This window comes from Callithrix jacchus, chromosome 5, assembly GCF_049354715.1.
Source record: "Callithrix jacchus isolate 240 chromosome 5, calJac240_pri, whole genome shotgun sequence".
NCBI classification, from domain to species: domain Eukaryota; kingdom Metazoa; phylum Chordata; class Mammalia; order Primates; family Cebidae; genus Callithrix; species Callithrix jacchus.
The window spans coordinates 151,649,256-151,667,238 of record NC_133506.1 but is presented as its reverse complement, the minus strand read 5'-3'; the positions used below and the strand labels follow the sequence as shown (position 1 = coordinate 151,667,238).

The following is a 17,983-nucleotide window of genomic DNA, read 5'->3' as shown; positions in this document are numbered from 1 at the left end:
GACTTCAGGAAAGGGAACCCGGGGCTCTCGCAGCCAGCCCTCCTGCCCATGGAGGACAGTTTTCTTGAATCTTTTGGGAGGCTGAGCCTCCAGCAGCAGCAGCAGCGGCAGCGGCAGCCGCCGCCCCGGCCGCCCCCGCGGGGGACACCTCCGCGCCGCCACAGCTTTAGGAAACACCTCTACCTCCTGCGAGGCCTCCCGGGCTCCGGGAAAACCACACTGGCCAGGTAATAACAGCGGCCTGGGCGCCGGCGCAAGGGCCCGGGGCCACCAAGCGCCCCGGCCGAGCGCACCCCTGCCCCAAGCCGCTCCCGGCCGCCGCTTGCGCCCCCGCCGCGGGCGCCTGCCCCAGACCCGGTCCCGGCCTGAGCCTGGCAGCGCGGGAGCCCGAGCTGCCTCCCTCGCCCCCTGGGGCCGCTGCCACCCCTGGTGGCGCGGGCGCGGAGAGGAGGGCGCTCGTCCTGTTTGTTTCCCGCCGCTCTGTCCCAGGAGGACGGATTCCGGCACTGCGCCTAGCGCAAGCCCCGGCGGCCCTGGCCCCTTCCCCGCCGCGGTGCCCCGCCTGGGCCGAGGCAGCCTTCGCCGCCCCCAGCCTCCCCAGCCCCGGGTCGGGGAGGCCCGCAGGGACTCTTCTTCGGGAAAACCCCGTGGCTACTGCCAGGAAAACCGCTGGGCCCCTCTGGCGCGCAGGCGGCCGCCACAGTGCGTCAACAGGCGCTGTAACCAGAGTGGATAAATGAGGGGTCCGGGTCGGGGGCCCAGAGCAGCCATGGCTGTGGCTGTGGCTGTGGCTGTGGCCGTGGCCGTGGCCTGGGGCTGGTGGCCCTCTTTGAAAATCTGGCGGAGTCGGGCAGCCTGCGTTTGCTTTGGCAACTGCGAAAGCGCACAGGTGCACGGGGGAGGGGGGCTGGCGGCGCCACCACCGACACCGTCACTGATAGAGCCTCGCCATGGGCGCCCAAATTCGTTCACTTGCGAATTGCGTAAGCGGCCCTCCCTGTACCAGCCGCCGGGAATTACGCGGGCTTGTGCCTGCGGCCACCTTACTAGGCCCCACCGCTCCAGCCTGAACTCCCACCGTTCCCTGCCTTGCGCTTGATGTTCCAGCGACGTCGAACTGCTTATCTCCTGTAAACCAAGCTGCTTCTCTCCTTGACGCTGGCCTTCCTGCCTAGCTTGCCCTCCCGCCTTCTTTTGCCTTTTAAGACCGGGCAACTACCCCACCCCATCAGTAGATGCGCCTCTTCTGGGCTCCTTGGCTTCCTGTTTACACCTCCGTCACTGCGCTTGGTTTTGCACATGGTTTTGCTTATCCTTCTGTAAGTTTATTGAAGGTAGGGGCCATGTCTTACCCTGCCAAGCACATTGTCTGGCACGTAGTAGCTGTTCAATAGAAGAAGTGGTCCCTTTCCCTCAAAGAGCTTCCCGTCTCACTGAAGGGATGAGGCTAGCCATGGGACCAAGAAACTGTTGATTTGTGGAGTAGAAGCCTTTGGCCAGAGTATTGCTACATTTTCACAGACTATAGGGCCGTGTGACTTCTGGAGGACCCTGGGCGCCCTTTCCTAAACAGGCACACAGTTCAATAGACTCTCTGGCTCACTGGGGAAGGGAGGTAGAGGGCAGGGGCAGAGTCGGGGAGCCTCCTTGGAACCCAGCAGAAGTTGGTTATTTTGTGGTACTGTCATGGTGGGCAAATCTGTTACCAACCAAGTATCTTCTGAATGCCAAATCCTGTTTAATTTCACTTTCGCTTTGCTGATCTGTGGCCTGTCTCACACCGAGTGTCAAAAAGACGAGTATCAAAGAAGGAAGTAAACATCTTTGGCCGGATTTAATTTCTGACTGTGTTGGGAAGCGAAGTAACATGATGGGTGCAATATACACAGAATGGAACACGAGGGGTTTGGACTCACATTCCTCATCTGTGAAGCCAGGGCATTGCCTGAGTGGTCCTCAGGGTCCTTTCTGGCTCTAACATTCTACACTTTTAGGATTTTAATTCCCGATTGGCGTTGGCTAAGCAGAAGACACCGGATGAGAGACCAGCTATTACAGATCATCTCTGTCTCTCTAGGGACGACGGGAGTGAGCACTGGCCTGGGAGTCTAAAGATTGTGCCTTCAGACCTACTTTGTCACTTACTAGCTGGCGACTTTGGGCAATCATGTGGTTTTTCTGGGCCTTATGTGTTTTATATATGACTACTAAGAGGTTAGTAGATTAGAGGATATATTAAAGATCCTTCTGACTCTTAATTTCCAGATGTCAGATTAACAGTAGTTTGCTAATAATGGCTGTGTTAAAGAGCTCCGACCTTGGAGACAATTTATGGCTTCAAAGCTCTGCCACTCACTAGCTTTGCTTTTCACTCAACCCTTCTGTGCCTTGGTTTCCTTTTCTGTTAAATGGGGATATCTGCTCTGTTTGTCTCCGAGGGTTTTGTGAAGATTAAATGTGTGTGGGAGGACTTTTTAAACTTCACAGTGCTATATACATTTTAAGGGGTATTAGTTACTGTTTCCATTGTTGGTCAGCTGAGATAAATCTTCAGCGTTCCCTGGAGCCTGGCTCTGGAGTGAAGAAGGCAGCTTGGCAGTTGACTTTGAGACCTCCTCTTTCGCTGGGCATTGGCAGTTCTGGGAGCAGAGCAGCCTTGGCATGCCATAGGGTGGATTGTGTGTTTGTAGAAAAGTCTGGGAAGTAAGGAAACAGGCCATAACTTCAGCAGAAGGGAGGCCTGAGGTAAGGATGGAATGGTGGAGAGGCAGACTCAGGTGTGGCCCACCAGGAACTGCCTTCCCCACTTTTTTGTGGGGTGGGGTGGGGAAGAGGAAAAGGGCATATTATTTAAAAACATGTATAGAAAATAGTACAAACTTTAAGGTCATCTATGTGTTGTTGGATTCTGGGAAATTCACATTTTCTCTATTCTATGTATTTTCCCAATTTTCTATAATGAATATGTATTTCTTAAATCAGAATAATAACTTTTTTTTCTTTAAAATTTAGAGGAAATCTCTTTTTGCAAATGTGGGTTCATCTTTTTCTGCTTAACCTTTTTCTCATTTGATTAAAGAACTAATAAAAATTTTTTTGAAATTAGGGTATGTTTTGTCTCCCAAATCAATGTTAGATTTCTGTGATTTTTACTTATATGTTTTCATAGTTTGAAGTGGCTGAAATGTGGAAAAACATCTGTTTAAAGTATTTGAATTTATTTTTAAAACGTTGGAGTTTTAACTGGTGAAAAATTTTTTCAGCACATCAAAGTACTAAAAAATTAGCATGTTCCTAAATCTGTTTTATCACCCGTATTTCATTTAAAAAGCGTCTTAAAAATAGGTTCTTTTCATTGACCTATAAGCTCTACTTCCAGTAATTTATCCTAAGAAATAATTGGAGGCCAGGAGTGGTGGCTCACACCTATAATCCCAGCATTTTGGGAGGCTGAGGTGGGCAGATCACTTGAGGTCAGGAGTTCAAGACCAGCTTGGCCAACATGGCGAAACTCCATCTCTACTAAAACTACAAAAATCAGCTGGGCATGGTGGCACATATCTGTAATCCCAGCTACTTGGGAGGCTGAGGCAGGAGTATGGCTTGAGCCTGGGAGGCAGAGGCTGCAGTGAACTGAGATTGCAGCACTGCATTCCAACCTGGGTGACAGACCCTGTCTCAAAAATAAGAAAAAAGAAATGTGAGCCAGCTTATAACTACAAAAACAGAAGAATAGCTTATAAGTCATGCAGTCATTAATAGGAACATAGATGTATATTTGACATTCAAATATATTCACACTGCTCCTATTAAATTAAAAAAAGATACACACACATACACATTTCATTTTCTGTTCAAAGAAGGGGATCTACATATATTTGAAGAAAAACATGTGAAAAGATAGCTATCTATTGATAGTTGCTGACTTTAGATAGTGGGATTATGAACTTTCCCCTTGATTTATTTTCTAGTTTTTCTAGAACAAATATATATTACTTGTTAAGTGTTTAAAGATGAAAATAAAGTCACTATAAGTAAAAAGTTTTGTTAAATGATTCGGCTAGCAAGACCCAGTTTATGTGAAAAGCTTCTATTATGTCACTAAATAAAGATGTCATTTTCTAGATAAAAGGCTTTCCTAGTTACTGCTCAGGTGGACATACACTATGAAACGCTTATCCATGAGGAGGTGGATTTGATTAGCCTTAAATTTTGTTAATTTTGATTAATTTGTTAACCAGCATATGAATCAGCATAAATCCCTTGATTCTTCAATACCTCAGGTTTTTATTTAAATGAAGCTAATATTGCATTTAATAAGTTTGTGAGGATTTTAGAAACTGTAGTAAACAGTGACCCTATGATCATGTACGTGAAGCACTGTGGAATGCACATGCTACATAGATACCAACTATTGTTAATTATTAGCCACTAATCAACAGTACCAGTGTCCACTGAGCACTTACAATACCTTTAGCACTTGCTTAGGGAGGCATACGCCAAATAAGCTTATGAGAAGGCACCTGCTGGGGATTAACCAATGGAAAGCGGTAATCGGCCCACTGTGGTAAGGGCCAGTGGGAGTGGCATCTCAAATGCCGTTGGTGGTCAAGGCTGGGGAGGCAGTGAGGAGGAGGAAGGCTATTTAGGGAGAAAGGATCTTCTCCTTGAGGAGACAGTCCTTGAAGATGGGGAGGAGGCAGCTGAACCAAGGAAATGGAACAACAGCACAAGTAAGGAGATGGAGGTGGCAGAGGGCTGGGTGTGCTCCTGGGCTTGATTGAAGTGAAGCCTTCATCGTAGTGAATGTGGTGAGGTAAGCCCACGACCAGATCATGGAGAACATTAAAGGCTGAACAAAGGAGTAGAGAGCTGTTAGAAGAAATAAGATTCTAATGCCAAGACCCTTTCATTCTCAGCAGATGAGCCAGAACCCTCTTTGACAGCTCAGCTGACAAACTCACCTGGAACTGCACCTGTCCCTTCACTCCCTCAGTGACAGCATCTGCGGGTGAACCTGTGCTTTCCACTGTGTGTTAAAATGCCTTCTGGCTTTGACCATTTAAACCATTTGTAGTTTACAATCCAGTGGGCTTGGATTATGTGGAACTACATTCACGACGTTGTACAACCATCACACTATCTGTTTCAAAAATTTCTTATCACTCCAAACACACTCTGTGCCCGTTAAGCAATAACTCCCTATCCCCAGTCCCTGACCCCAGGTAACCTCTCAGCTACTTTCTGACTCTATGCATTTGCCTCTTTTACATGCCTCATGTAAGTGGATCATATGATAGCTGTCCTTTTGTGTCTGGCTTATTTCATGTAGCTGAGTGTTTTCAAGGTTCATCCATGTTGAAGCGTGCGTCACGACTTCACTATTTTTATAGCTCAATAACATATCACATTGTACGGGCATCCCACTAAAACAGCCTTTTAAACGAACTGGCCATAATAGAGGGTAGCCTTTCTCTTGTAATGGTCTTATTTGAAAAGTTAAAAGTTGTCAACCTTATTTCATTTCCCCAGAATTTTTTTGAATCTTTACATTTCAACTGAAGCAAAGTCGGGGGGACTACGCTCCAGTACATGTTGCATCTTTCTGGTTCCTTTTGGCACCATCACAAATGGTTTGTACCACGGATTCAGTTAGGCTCAAAGGATGCTCGCTGATCGCTGTCTTTTCTCCTTATTCATATCTCTGGATAACATGGAATTTTTCATCATGAGAAGTACCTTTCCATTATAGAGCCTTGCACGGAAGTGAAAGGATGCTTTTCTAATGTGATGCAATGGTAAGGCAGAGATGAGGAGAAAAGCATGCTTTACAACCAAATAAGCAGCGGAATGTGAGAAACAGAACAGGAGGCCATGTAGGTTGGCAAAGTAGTGAGTAGTTGGACCCCAAAGAATACTCTGCTCCACAGTGCTCCTAGCCAGCAGTCCTGGTCTGTGGTGAGTTTCTTTATGAGGCCAGGGCTTTCATTAATAAAAGCAAGATCAACATAGAAAGTTTGCAGTATTCCAACTCTGTGAATATGAAAACGGAGGGTCAGGCAGGTGATATATCAAATCTTTAGTCATCTAGGTCTATTTGGAAAATGACTACTAGCTTTTTGTATTTTTCACAATTTTTCTAAGATGGGTCCTAAATCTCTCCTTGTTAGGAATAGTCCTTGTCCTTCCCCTCTCTCTGGATTCTGGGATGAATGAAGACTTAAAAGCTGGGCCAGGCGCAGTGGCTCACACCTGTAATCCCAGCACTTTGGGAGGCTGAGGCGGGTGGATCACGAGGTCAAGAGATCGAGACCATCCTAGTCAACATGGTGAAACCCTGTCTCTAAGAAAAATACAAAAAATTAGCTGGGCATGGTGGTGTGTGCCTGTAATCCCAGCTACTCAGGAGGCTGAGGCAGGAGACTTGCCTGAATCCAGGAGGCGGAGGTTGTGGTGAGCCAAGATCACGCCATTGCACTCCAGCCTGGGTAACAAGAGCGAAACTCCGTCTCAAAAAAAAAAAAAAAGACTTAAGACTTAAAAGCTGTATCTGTTTAACAAAGAATGCAAATGTACAGTGTGGTATGTGCTTGTCCTTGCTCATTGGAGAGGCTGTATGAGGAAAGGTTGCCCAACTCTACAGAAGATTCACCACAACCACATTTCTGGAGCGGCTGGAACCCTGGAGGAAGACCCTGCTGAACTAGGGCAATCCAGTTATTGCAGGTGTGGATTATGACCTGAGAGGAAGTAGAAATGGATGAAGGAAGGAAGACTAGGGGAAGAATACTTTCATGGGAAAAGCTCAGGAGATGTATAGGAACTCCCTCGGAGTTTATCTAGTCTGAGCCGAAGACACTGAGAAGCTAAACATCTTGATTAGTGTCAAAGGTTATGTTTTCCTATTTCTAACACAGAGCTTTTTCTTCCACACCAAGGGAAGAGGCTGGAGTGGGGGTGATCTGGTGAAAGGGCAATGAGTTTGGTTTTGATCTGTCGTATAATAAAAAAACAATTAAGGGCTTTATAAGAGGGCTAAGTTAACCTGGATTTCAACTGTCAGAGTGAGGAAGCTACATTTTTTGTTGTCAATATTAATGTTTCTCCTAATATTACTCACCAGGGAATTTATTTTATTAATGCGGTACTGTTGAGGGCAATGGGAGGAAATGAGATTTAGATTTTTAAATACGTTTCCATATTTATCCTGGTTATGATGTGTTGGAGAGAGATATAGTCAACTTCCAACTCCCAAGCATGTCTAAAGCCTCTTCCTCATCTGCTCACATGTTAGGGTATCTATAAGTCAATGCCTTAGTTTCTTTCATGACATTTTCATGAAACTTCCTCTTTATAGCAGTACCTGCCTAAGGCCATTCAGACTCTAGATGAGCCCAGTAAGAAATTATTTTTTAGTCACGCCTAGTTATCTGAAGATATTGAGGCTCTCTGGGATTAAGGAAATTTTATAATAAATAAAATGAGTCTACTTTCAAATTGTTCCTTCACTAGGCTGTCTGTCAGATCATGGGTATGGTTTGGAGAGAAGGTTGTCTGTTTTTATCAAGGTAAGAGTCTGGGAAAGGGGAAGGGAGAAATGGAGAAAGAAAAGCCAGCACATGGTTACTGACTGCTGACTGCCTGCCCAGCCCTTTTTAGACACTGGCTTATTGAATCTTCACAATAACCCTGGGAGGTAGTCATTTTTTATAGATGAGGTTTTTAGGATCTGAGAGTCACACATTTGAGAGACCCAGGAGATTTCATAACGCACAGAGTGGTCTTATATTATTAGGAATGTTCATGGACAAACATACCTACATCCTTTTCACAATTATTAGGGAGTCCTGCTGAAGTATGATTGTATAGCTAGGATCGTCCAGCACTCTTTCCCCACATGTTTTAAGGATATGCTGAAGAAGAGGGTCTGAAAGGGACTTTTCTTGCCACCATTTGTTGTCTTGTACCTTGGCTTTCTTTTCTTCCTGGCATTGGTACCATCTGGCGTATATTTATTATGTATTTCTCTTACTAGACCCTAGTAAGCTTCATGGGATATGATGTAAGTTCCATGAAATCAGGAACTTTATTCTGTCTAGCTTCTAAAAGAAGGTTGGGCACATCACAGGCCTTTACTCAGTATTTGTTCATGAAAGGCAATGTGAGATGCCTCCTAACATGTGGAAGTTTAGATGTCACCATGGCTCTTGAGTAAAGAACAAAATCAAAAAGCAGACTATTCACATAAAGAGAAATGTAAAAGAATAAGGCCAGATGTGGTGGCTCACACCTATAATCCCAGCACTTTGGAAGGCTGAGGCAGGTGGATCACCTGAGGTCAGGAGTTCGAGACCAGCCTAGCCAACATGGTGAAACCCTGTCTCTAAAAATACAAAACATTAGCTGGGCATAGTGGTGGGTGCCTTTAATACCAGCTACTCACAAGGCTGAAGCAAGAGAATCACTTGATCCTGGGAGGTGGAGGTTGCAGTAAGCTGAGATTGCACCATTGCACTCCAGCCTGGGCAACAAGAGTGAAACTCCATCTCAAAGAAAAAAAAAAAGAATGAATGGGAAGCCTGTAATCCCAGCACTTTGGGAGGCCAAGGCGGGTGGATCATGAGGTCAAGAGATCGAGACCATCCTGGTCAACATGGTGAAACCCCGTCTCTACTAAAAATACAAAAAATTAGCTAGGCATGGTGGCACGTGCCTGTAATCCCAGCTATCAGGAGGCTGAGGCAGGAGAATTGCCTGAACCCAGGAGGCGGAGGTTGCAGTGAGCCGATATCGCGCCATTGCACTCCAGCCTGGGTAACAAGAGTGAAACTCCGTCTCAAAAAAAAAAAAAAAAAGAATGAATGGGATGTGGAGAACAGATAAGGGGGGGAAAAAAAAAGGAACAGAGGCAGTCATTCCAAAGTTCTCAATTTGGTGCATAAGAAAATGATTCCTATTTGTTGCAGGTGAAAATGTTTGATGTACCGGCTCCCATACCTCAAAGTTACACTAAGAAGAAATTTAAAAATTGGGATCAAAGATGCAGCTGCTTTCCCATTTAAGCAGCACAGACAGCCCAAAGTGACAGTTTTCCTGTACAGTTACTCTTCTGTTATCTGTAACTGATCTATGACATTTTGGGAAAAGACAGCCAAAAAAAATTAGAACTGAGGTAGGTGTGCCTGATTCCTTTCGCAGTTCTGCTTATGACTGAACCAACAGAACAAACACAGGTGAAACCTGCACAGCTGTGAAAGTCTACAAAAGGGAGCTGTTCACATACAAGATTCTGAAAGGAATTTCTGCTCAATAGCGTTAGTGGGATCACACCGACAAGAATGGGGGCTCTCTGGGAGTCTGGCTTTGGATCTCATTAACATACTCTACTTTGGAGGTATGAGAGGTAAAGGTAAGAGAAGTAAGGCAGACTGGGAACTGTTCCCTGAGTCCCCCTAGCCACCTGTGGCTTGGGGACACTAGTGAGGCCTGACTCTCCAAGAACAGCACTTGGCCCTGGCAGGTGAGTGGCAGCCCTGCACAGGGTCCGGCCATACCTGCCTCAGGGGAGACCACCCATGTCATCTATAGCTTGGCTCCCTCCTGGCTCTCAGGCTGCTGAGCCGTGGAATCTGTTTTCTATGTCCCAGTTTAAAGTCCTCAAGGAGAATGCCAGTAGCATTCAGAGGAAGTGCTGGGATTCAAGAAGAATCATCTCCCTCAGTTTCCTTTAGATGGTGTATTAGTCTGTTCTCATGCTACTAATAAAGACATACCCAAGACTAGGTAATTTATAAAGGAAAGAGGTTTAATTGACTCACAGTTCAGCGTGGCTGGGGAGGCCTCAGGAAACTTACAATCGTGGTGGAAGGGGAAGCAAACATATCCTTCTTCACATAACAGCAGCAAGGAGAAGTGCTGAGCAAAAGGGAGAAAAGCCCCTTATAAAACCATCAGATTGGCCAGGCATAGTGGCTCACGCCTATAATCCAAGCACTTTGTGAGGCCAAGGCAGGTGAATCATCTGAGGTCAGAAGTTCAAGACCAGTCTAGCCAACGTGGTGAAACCCTGTCTCTACTAAAAATACAAAAAAGAAAAAAAAAAGCCAGGTGTGGTGGCAGGCACTGTAATCCCAGCTACTCAGGTGGCTGAGGCAGGAGATGAACCAGGGAGATGAAGGTTGCAGTGAGCTGAGACCATGCCACTGCACTCCAGCCTGGATGACAGAGTAACTCCATCTTAAAAAAATAAAATATCAAATTTTGTGAGAATTCACTCTCACGAGAACAGCATGAGGGTAACCGCTCCCATGATTCAATTACTGCCCATCAGGTCCTTCCCATGACACGTGGGGATTATGGGAACTGTAATTCAAGATGAGATTTGGGTGGGGACCACAGCCAAACCATATCATTCTGCCCTTGGTCCCTCTAAAATCTCATGTCCTCACATTTCAAAACACAATCATGCCTTCCTAACAGTCCCCCAAAGTCTTAACTCATTCCAGCATTAACTCAAAAGTCCAAGTCCAAAGTCTCATCTGAAACAAGGCAAGTCCCTTCCACTTAAAAGCCTGTAAATTGCTTCAGGTAACAGAGGAAAAAAAAAAAGCCTGTAAAATCAAAAGCAAGTTGGTTACTTCCTAGATACAATGTGGGTACAGACATTGGGTAAACACACCTGTTCCAAATGGAAGAAATTGGCCAGAATAAAGGGGTAGCCAAAATCCAGCAAGTCCAAAATCCAGCAGGGTAGCCAAATCTTAAAGCTCCAAAACGATCTCCTTTGACTCCATGTCTCATAACCAGGTCACACTGGACTCCCATTGTCTTGGGCAGCTTAACCCCTGTGGCTTTGCAAGGTACAGCGCCAGTCCTGGCTGCTTTCACAAGCTGGCATTGAGTGTCTGTGGCTTTTCTGGGTGCACAGTACTAGCTGTTGGTGGATCTATCATTCTGGGGCCTGGTGGGCAGTGGCCCTCTTCTCACAGCTCCAGTAGGCAGTGCCCCAGTGGGGACTCTGTGGGAGGGCTCTGACCCCACATTTCCCTTCTGCACTGCACTAGCAGAGATTCTCTATGTCGGCTCTGCCCCTGCAGTACACCTCTACTTGGAATCCAGGCATTTCCATTCATCTGAAATTTAGGTGGAGGTTCCCAAACCTCACTTACTGACTCAGTTATTGACCCACAGGCCCAATGCCATGTGGCAGATGCCAAGGCTTAGGGCTTGCACCCTATGAAGCAACAGCCTGGGCTGTATGTTGGCCCCTTTTAGCCATGGCGAGCTCGAGCAGCTAGGAAGGAGGACACAAAGTTCCAAGGCCACACACAGCAGCAGGGCTCTGGACCCAGCCCAGGAAACCGTTTTTCCCTCCTAGGCCTCTGGGCCTGTGATGGGAGAGGCTGCCATGAAAACCTCTGTCATGTCCTGGAAACATTTTCCCCATTGTCTTGGTGATTAACATTTGGCTCTTCCTTACTTGTGCAAACTTCTGCAGCTCGCTTGAATTTCTCACCTGAAAATGGAGTTTTCTTTTCTATAACCTCATCAGGCTGCAAATTTTCCAAACTTTTATGCTCTGCTTCTTTTTGGATGCTTTTCTGCTTAGAAATTTCTTCCACCAGTTATCCTAAATTGTCTCTCTCAAGTTCAAAGTTCCACAGATCTCTAGGGCAGAGGCAAAATACCACCAGTCTCTCTGCATAGCAAGAGTGACCTTTACTCCAGTTCCCTACAAGTTCCTCATCCCCATCTGAGAGCACCTCAGCCTGGACTTCATTGTCTGTATCACTGTCAGCACTTTGGTCAAAGTCATTCAACAAGTCTCTAGGAAGTTCAGACTATCCCACATTTTCCTGTCTTCTGAGCCCTCCCATTAGTTCCAATCTCTGCCTGTTACCTAGTTCCAAAGTTGCTTTCACATTCTCGGGTATCTTTACAGCAGCACCCCACTCTCTGCAGTACCAATTTGCTGCTCTAACACTGCTAATAAAGACATACCTGAGACTGGGTAATTTATAAAGGAAAGAGGTTTGACTCACAGTTCAACATGGCTGGGGAGGCCTCCGGAAACTTATAATCATGGTGTAAGGGGAAGCAAACACATCCTTCACACTGTGGCAGCAAGGAGAAGTGCTGAGCAAAAGGGGGAAGAGCCCTTTAAAACCATCAGATCTCATGAGAACTCACTATCACTAGAACAGCATGAGGGTAACTGTCACCATGATTCAATTACCTCCCACCAGGTCCCTCCCATGACAAGTGGGAATTATGGGAACTACAATTCAAGATGAGATTTGAGTGGGGACACAGACAAACCATGTCATGGGGCAAACTGAATCTAAGGTTTGGGTAAAATTCTCATTGTACAAAAATGAGTAAACTGAAATTCTCACACAGCTTGGGGCCCTATAAAAAGTTTGCTAGCTGGGCATGATGGCTCATACATATAATCCCAGAACTTTGGGAGGTCGAGTGGGGAAGATCACGAGACAGGATTTTGAGACCAGCCTGACCAATATGGTGAAACTCCGTCTCTACTAAAATACAAAATTTAGCCGGGTGTGGTGGCGCATGCCTATAATCCCAGCTACTTAGGAAGCTGAGTCAGGAGAATCACTTGAACCCTGGATGCGAAGGTTGCAGTGAGCCAAGATCACGGCATTGCACTCCAGCTTTGGGCAACAGAGTAAGGCTGTGTCTGGTCAGCGGGGAGGAGGGGGAAGAAAAGAAAAAAAGAGTTTGCATAATTAGGCCAAAAAATTCAAGAGCCGTGAATACATTCACAGGTGTTTACTGAGCATCTCCCATGCACCTGGGATTCTTCTAGATGCTCAGAATGGAGCAGCAGACAAAGGAGACTAAAATCCCTGCCTTCGTGGAACATGAATTCTGTAAGAGAAAAGACATTTCGAAAGGAAAGAAGGCAATTTTAGCATCTGCTCTGCTCCGCTCTCTCAAAAAATAAGCAAGGAGTTCACAGGTATGCCACTGGAGGTATATATCCCCTGGAAGAGTCCACCAATGCACAAGATGTAGGCATAAGGAAGGTCACTAAAATTTGTTCATGACAGGGAAAATTGCAAACAAGTATCACTAGAGAAAATACCTAAATCAAGGTGGTTATTTTATAGCGCTCAACACAGCGGTTTAGCGTGCAGCTCTGGGGCCAGAAGCCTAGGTTTTAATCTAGCTCTACCACTTGTTGGCCTTAATCTCTTTGTAACACAGGATTGGGGATTAGTAGTAGTACTTATCTCCCAGGTCTATTTGAGCATTACATAAAAAATGTAGAGCCTCTAGAATAGTGGCTAGCACACAATAAGCACTTAATAAACATTTGCTATATTTATTATTTTGTTGATAATGGAGTGTTATGTAGCAGTTAGAGAAAATAGACTAAGTCTATGTATCACATGAATAGATCTAAAAAATATAATGCAACTTCATGTTTTAATTCAACAAATATTTATTGAGTGTCTATATGTTCCACACAGTGTTCTAGGTACTTGGGACTCATCAGTGAACAAAACAAAGATCCTGCCCTTGTGGACCTTATGAGCCAGAGGTAGGGAAATGGATGTAACTGCTAAGGAAACCGTATGATAATGCAGGTGGTGACAAGTGCTGTTGAAAGGGGAGAGAAAGCATGGTAAAGGTGTCTAAGAATGCCAGAGTTAAGGCGGGCATTATGCCAGAGTTAAGGCGGGCATTATGCCAGAGTTAAGGCGGGCATTGGTTGGATTTTAAGCCGAGAAAACAAGTATGAGAAAATGTTCATGATTATGACCTCTAGGTGGTGGGTATGCAGCTGCTTGTTTTATTATTTCTTTTGTCTTTGTCTGTATTTACATTTTTTTCTAAAAAATTCCTCTCTATGATATAAAAGATTAAAGAAAAACTCCTGATTAGGAGTCTGAAATACGAAGGGAGTTGGTTAAGAAGCAGGAAATTAGGCCGGGCGTGATGGCTCATGCTTGTATCCCAGCAGTTTGGGAGGCCAAGGCAGGCAGATCATGGGGTCAAGAGATCGAGATCATCCTGGCCAACACGGTGAAACCCCCGTCTCTACGAAAAATACAAAAATTAGCTGTGTGTGGTGGTGGGTGCTTGTAATCCTAGTTATTTGGGAGGCTGAGGCAAGAGAATCGCTTGAACCTGGGAGACGGATGCTGCAGTGAGCCGAGATTTTGCCAGTGCACTCTAGCCTGGGCAACACAGTGAGACTCTCAAAAAAAAGGAGAAAATTGAAAAGGAATTAAATGATATATAAAAGAATCTAAAGTAAGTGTTGGAGTTTTACAGTCTATTAGAGATAAGCAGAGTCGGCTGGGTGCGGTGGCTCATGCCTGTAATCCCAGCACTTTGGGAGGCGGAGAGGGGTAGATCACCTGAGGTCAGGAGTTCAAGACCAGCCTGGCCAACATGGTAACACCCCATCTCTATATTAAAAAAAAAAGAGAGATAAGCAGAGTCACAATGCAGAAAATCAAACAATAATGTCAAAGACAGATGTGAAAATAAATATAGCCAAAAATAAACAGTAAATAAAACCAAAGCAACAAGTAAAGATATAATAGAACACATTTGAAGACTTAGAAGTGATAAAAAATAAATTCAATATCTAGATATATCCTGGAAAGACTGTTGCAAAAGCTGTTGTTAACTACCCTTTATTCTTTAGCAAGCCCACTTTGTAGGGCGTGGCAGTGTGCCCAACTATGAATTAGTTTTCAAGGCTCCCTTACCTCTTGCTGTGTGGAACATGGATGTGCAGGCTGGCGCTGCAGTGGCCACTGGGGGGCCCTCTGAAGAATGGAAGCCTCTTATTAAAAAAGACGCTGGACTCTTGGGTCCATGTTGATCATGGGGTTGTGACACCAGCCCTGGATTCTATCTCTGGATTTTTTTTTTTTTGAGACGGAGTTTCGCTCTTATTACCCAGGCTGGAGTGCAATGGTGCGATCTCGGCTCACCGCAACCTCCGCCTCCTGGGTTCAAGCAATTCTCTTGCCTCAGCTTCCTGAGTAGCTGGGATTACAGGCACGCACCACCATGCCCAGCTAATTTTTGTATTTTTAGTAGAGACGGGGTTTCACCTTGTTGACCAGGATGGTCTCGATCTCTTGACCTGGTGATCCACCCGCCTCTGCCTCCCAAAGTGCTGGGATTATAGGAGTGAGCCACCGCGCCCGGCCTATCTCTGGATTTTACACACAAGATATATACCTTTTAATTTTATTTAAGATACTGCTAGAAATTCACTAACTGGGATTTCTGGTCAATGCATGCTAACCCACTTTGAACTGAAATCTAAATTCAAAATATTAATGTCTGTGGGAAAAATCTTGTAGTTCAGTAATTCTCATCTAGCCTGTTGTCTTTCATAAAGACAATAGATGGCGGGGCGCGGTGGCTCACGCCTGTAATCCCAGCACTTTGGGAGGCCGAGGCGGGTGGATCACGAGGTCAAGAGATCAAGACCCTCCTGGTCAACATGGTGAAACCCCATCTCTACTAAAAATACAAAAAATTAGCTGGGCACGGTGGCGCGTGCCTGTAATCCCAGCTACTCAGGAGGCTGAGGCAGGAGAATTGCCTGAACCCAGGAGGCGGAGGTTGTGGTGAGCCGGGGTCGCGCCATTGCACTCCAGCCTGGGTAACAAGAGCGAAACTCCGTCTCAAAAAAAACAAAAAACAAAAACAGAAAGGCTTTCTCAGATCCCCAAGAGCTCACAAAGTATAAAACATCCATGTGCCCGGGCTGAATAGAGCTGAGGTAAAGTTCTGGCAGCACTACTTGCAAACGGTAGTAACTCAGACCAGTTTTTAAGCTCTTGAAGCCCTAGTTTCTTTATCTGTAAACGAAGTAAAAGTAAAATGGTTTACTTCATAGAATTGTTATAAACGTTAAGGAGGGATAATACATGGCAGGCTCTTTGTTCACTGCTTAATACTCTTTAAAAAAATAATAAAACTTACTGGAACAACCAATCTTAGCCAATCATGAGGGGAATCAAAAACAAGAAGGGGATATCCTTTTATTTGACATTATTTAGAAATGTCTCTCCAATAGAATAAGAGATGAAAATAAATTAGAAGTATAAATTTTATAAAGGAAAGATTCTCAACTGCTAAATATAATCAAGAAAATAAGAAAATATTGGAACAGAAGATAATGAAGATCTTACACATCAAGCTTAATGGAACAACACAGAAAGTCCAGCGACAGGCCCAGTAACTATAAATCGTAGAAAATAATGAAAAGTATTTCAGAACAATGGAGAGAGGATGCGTTACTCAGTCAATGGTTTTGGGATGACCAGGTTACCAGGTAGAAAAAGATGATGTTAGATAAGAACAAGTGCCACATACCAACATACAATTTTAGATGGATCAAAGAGAAAAATAATAGAACATGGATCAATTTACACAATCTTGGGGTGGGAAAGACCATTCTAAATTACCATCAAAGCATAAATTCCAAAATAAAACATGAATACATGTGACTACACAAATTTTAAAATTTAGACTTTTTTTTTTTTTTGAGATGAAATCTTCCTCTGTCGCCCAGATGAGCATCACTGCTCCTGGCTAATTTTTGCATCCACCACCATGCGTGGATAACTTTTTTGTGTTTTTAGTAGAGACAGGTTTTCACCATGTTGGCCAGGCTAGTCTCAAACTCCTGACCTCAAGTGATCTGCCCACCTCGGCCTCCCAAACAGCTGGGATTACAAGTATGAGCCACCGTGCCTGGCTAAAATTTAGACTTTTATGTTAGAGATTATTATAAACAAAATTAAAAAGCAATTTCTGCACATAATAAAAAATTGACATTCAGTAAGAAAGATAAACCTCCTAATAAGCAGGCTTTTTTCAGCAGACAAAGGATGTGAAAGTGCAGTTCACAAAATAACATCTCTAAATGACCAACACATGTGAAATATTTAATCTTGCTGGTAATCAAAGACGTAGGGACAAACTAAATGGCTAAACCTAGACCACTGGTTAACCATTATATTATTAGTTAAGCATTACATTATGGCATATCCGTAGGAATAAGTATGCCATATCATTAAAAATCATCATAGAAGAATATTTTATGAGGTGAGAAATAATTTGCTATGAGAAAAAAAGCTTGGTTAGGCCGGGCACGGTGGCTCACGCCTGTAATCCCAGCATTTTGGGAGGCCAAGTGGGTGAATCACCTGAGGTCAGGAGTTCAAGACCACCCTGGTCAATATGGCAAAACACCATCTCTACTAAAAATACAAAAATTAGCTGGGCGTGTATGGCACCCGCCTGGAATCCCAGCTACTCAGGAGGCTGAGGCAGGAGAATTGCTTGAACCCTGGAGGCGGAGGTTGCAGTGAGCTGAGTTCATGCCACTTGCACTCCAGCCTGGGCGACAGAGTGAGATTCTGTCTCAAAAAAAAAAAAAAGCTTGGTGAAAACTTGGTCTATTCTACATGTTTCTCTTCTTGTAACAAGAGATAAAATTAAAAGAAATCCTACATATATAAATACATATATACATATATTTCCAGTCCTGGAAAGAAGACCAAAATGTTAATAAATATTTGTAGATGGGGGAATATAGGCACCACCCTCCTTTTTTGCACTTCTTTTTTTTTTGTGATCAGAGAAGTAGAGAAAAGACATCAGCAGTTCTAAAACATGGGCTCAGTTTTGTCCCACATATTAGTTAATATTACAAAGGAAGTAAGATGCCTTTTCAGTAGAGAGGTCTGGCAAACACCACCCTTTAGCCAAATGACCCAACTTAGCATTGAACCTAGCACGGTGGGACAGACTGTCACTTATGTGCAATCAGAAGTATACAAACATCACCTCTGTACTTTGCTTCTAAAAAACGTTTAATCTGGATTTAATCACCAGGAAACAACCACACAAACTCAGAAGGTAGAATATTCTCATGCCAACTAGAGAAATCACAAGAGCATGAGGATAGTTCAAGCTG

At 44.5% G+C, this 17,983-nt stretch overlaps 1 protein-coding gene and 1 non-coding gene across 2 annotated transcripts in view; both read left to right on the top strand.

The window, feature by feature from the left end:
- N4BP2L1 (NEDD4 binding protein 2 like 1) overlaps positions 1-17,983 on the top strand; it is a 29,815-nt gene continuing 11,832 nt past the window's right edge. The window contains 5 exon segments of the mRNA XM_035303387.3: positions 1-227; positions 12,830-12,905; positions 12,907-12,967; positions 12,970-13,034; positions 13,497-13,567. Coding sequence (XP_035159278.1) covers positions 49-227; positions 12,830-12,905; positions 12,907-12,967; positions 12,970-13,034; positions 13,497-13,567 — 452 coding nt within the window. The 5' untranslated portion in view covers positions 1-48.
- Positions 9,027-9,153, top strand: LOC118154339 (small nucleolar RNA SNORA16B/SNORA16A family). The gene has a single exon (XR_004744206.1). It is a non-coding gene; the product is annotated as a small nucleolar RNA SNORA16B/SNORA16A family (small nucleolar RNA).